Raw genomic sequence first — 2,988 nt, 5'->3', positions numbered from 1 at the left:
GTCTACTTAGATATAACCCTAATGAAAGCATTTATTGACTAGATGAATGTCTCAAATTCTGATGGATCAGAATCTGATGATTATGAAGGATCAAACTCTGAACGTGGTGCTTTAGCCTCTGAAGGTTCAAACTGTAATCATGGTGCTTCTATCTCTGGTGACATATCAGACTCTAGAGACCCTGATTTGAAGAGCTCTACCTCTGGTTTGTACTCTGTCCCCGTAGCAGACCTATCTTGCCAACACTGAACTTAGGATAAAAGTCAACTAGAGTTCCTTAATGCAAGGCTCAAGAAAAGCTGATGTGACTTATCCAGTTCACCCACCTCGTCAGGTTTATACCTAGTATGTAGTGGACTGTGTTATTACACTTTGGTTGGAGATCTTAACATAATTTTTCTTCCAATGTCTCTCTCTTGCAGTTGCTGCATTTTAAATGTTTGACCTATGCAAAACAACTTTCCAACGACTCTTTTATCTCCCTATATAAAAGGGAGCTGAAGACTTGAAGGAAGGTTACACAACTACTACACAATCTAACATAACGCGTTGAGTAAAAACTTTGAGCTAAAGTTTCATCTGTTTATTTGCACAAGCCCTTAAGATTTCTTATCTTTGTATAACTTAGAAATCTTAAGTGCTAAGAAACATTGTAGTTGTTGTAATACTTCTATACTTATGATTATGTATCAAAGTATAGTTGTAATCATTTCTACTAAACTGTTTGTATAAAGTAGAAGAAGTCTCTTGCAAGGTTCCTTGAGCAGTGAAGTCTCTTGCCTTTGTGCTTGAGTAGTGAAGTCTCTTTTTGGTGTGATTGAGCAGAAGTCTCTTGCAGAATTGCTTGAGCGAAAATATCTTTCTGGATTGATTGAACAGTTGAAGTCTCTTTCTGGTTTGATTGAGGAAAGTTGTAGTTAAGATTTATTATAGTGAAAATCTCTTGTTGGACAAGGGGACTGGACTACTCTCAGTTAAGGAGAGAAACTAGGATAAACCCTATGTGATGATTTTTGTTTATTACTTCTGAACTTTTTTATTATTCAGTTGCCATTGACACTCTGGTATTAGACTTTGAACTTGTTCAGAAACTCAAGTAGTTCATCAAAAGCGAAAAAAATCTATACACAATTCAACTCCCACTTCTTGTGTATTTTTTCACTTTCACAACGAAGAATCCTTGTGCCGGTAAAGGCAATATGAATATTGGATCCTTAAAGATGAATCATTGCCGCCCTTAAGGGCAACATGAATGTTGGATCCTCAAAGAGAAATCATTGCATCTCTTAGAGCCAATATGACTACTAGACCCCACTAGAGAATCCTCTCTTAATGAAACTCAATCAACATTTGAGGGATTTGCTTTCTAAAACAATGTTTGAGGGACTCACCTTCTAAAACAATACTCGAGGGACTCGCTTTTTAAGCAATATTTGAGGGACTCAACTGCAAACAAAGATCCAAAAGTTTGAAAAACTCGACTTAGAGAATCTCACATGAAGAACCTGATGATCTAAATCCAAACCAATAGTAAATTACATTCTTCCTTAAATTAAATCAGTTCGTCTTCTCTAAGACCTCGTATTTGAAAGAATTGCATACTAGAATAATTTAGTTATTCTGATTTGGGATTATTATTCGGATTATTATTCCAATTTCCTCTTTGGATTCCATAAGAGACATTTTTGGATGATACTGTTTTCCTTTCCATGGTTGTACAAGGAATTTATTACTAGTAGATTCGTATCCACTTCATTTGAACCTCTCTCTTTGCTTGGTTCACAATGACTTGCAGTGTCATATTATTATGAACCAAATTTCAACCACAATAATTATCTCTTATCTTAATGAATCAATCAAACTACTAGCTCGTCATAAAATCTACTTTTGCTTTTTATAAGCAACATTTTCAAAAAGAGGAATGATTCAAATCCCATTATTCAAGATTACAATAATAATACTACAATTACAGAAGTATTAACTACTAGAATCCAAACAATCGCTTACAGACTTTAAGAATCTTGCCTCCTCTCTGCTTTTTCTTCTTCGTTACATCATCACCATCCTCTTTGACAAACTCATCTGATGCTATTACCATGTTCTGATCATGGATCCTACAGTAGCTCTCAGAAACTGACGAACATCTTCTTACAGAAAATGCTCTCTTCACTGTTGCCTGAAACCCAGATGCAGAACAAGATGAAGAAGAAACCGAAGAGCTCCTACCTAGTATCACTCCAAATCTCTCTCCCTCATTCTTGATGACCTCGTTATCATTAACTGCTTCAAGAGTGGTTGGAGGGACAACAGTAGTAGTGTTCCTGATGGGTTTTGGTGTTTGAGAAAATGAGAAAATATCTGAAAAATCTATAGATCTTGATTTCTGGGTTGTAGTAGTAGGAGTGCTACCAATCTTTGAATAACCATTCATTTTTGTGCCTAGACTAAAGGGTAAGAAGAGTGTGAAGGTAGCATATAATGAGAATTTGACTAAATTGTCGTATTCGGCAAGGAAGTGAACAATGGTAGATAATTGAATCTATGATGACTCATTATGTTGTTGTGTAGTGTGATTAGCGAGGTAAATTTACTGAGTTTTGATAATCTGAATGCGTAGTTGAGAATTTGGAAAAACAATCCCAATGTGTGTGGATAGTAGTACAGTTTTACACGTATGGATATAGTAACAAAAATTAAATAATTGAAGGGAAAGTTGTAACCATTATTGTCGGTTAATGTAAGAATGCCAGAATGGGTTGGTACCTTGGAACGTGTGGGCATGTGATGTTTTTCACCAAATTTGCATCTAACTAAGTTGGGAAGTTAGGATAGCAGTAATAAACAAGACAGGATATGCAAATCATTAATTGCGATTCACCATACCATACTTATTTATTATCACACGGCTCCTTAGGAGTCCAAAATCCTTTCTCCGTTAGGGTTATTCATAGGAGATAACATTAAACTATAATAAAGTTTTTTAAATGA

At 35.4% G+C, this 2,988-nt stretch overlaps 1 protein-coding gene across 1 annotated transcript; it reads right to left on the bottom strand.

Annotated features, from left to right (window-relative positions):
- Nucleotides 1–1,869: 1,869 nt before the first annotated feature.
- On the bottom strand, nt 1,870–2,753 carry LOC127086033 (uncharacterized). The gene has a single exon (XM_051026720.1). The coding sequence runs from the start codon at nt 2,429–2,431 to the stop codon at nt 1,985–1,987; it is 447 nt and encodes a 148-aa protein (XP_050882677.1). The 5' UTR covers nt 2,432–2,753; the 3' UTR covers nt 1,870–1,984.
- Nucleotides 2,754–2,988: the final 235 nt, after the last annotated feature.

Source organism: Lathyrus oleraceus, chromosome 1, assembly GCF_024323335.1.
Source record: "Lathyrus oleraceus cultivar Zhongwan6 chromosome 1, CAAS_Psat_ZW6_1.0, whole genome shotgun sequence".
Lineage (NCBI taxonomy): Eukaryota > Viridiplantae > Streptophyta > Magnoliopsida > Fabales > Fabaceae > Lathyrus > Lathyrus oleraceus.
This window is presented reverse-complemented; position numbering and strand designations above follow the sequence as displayed.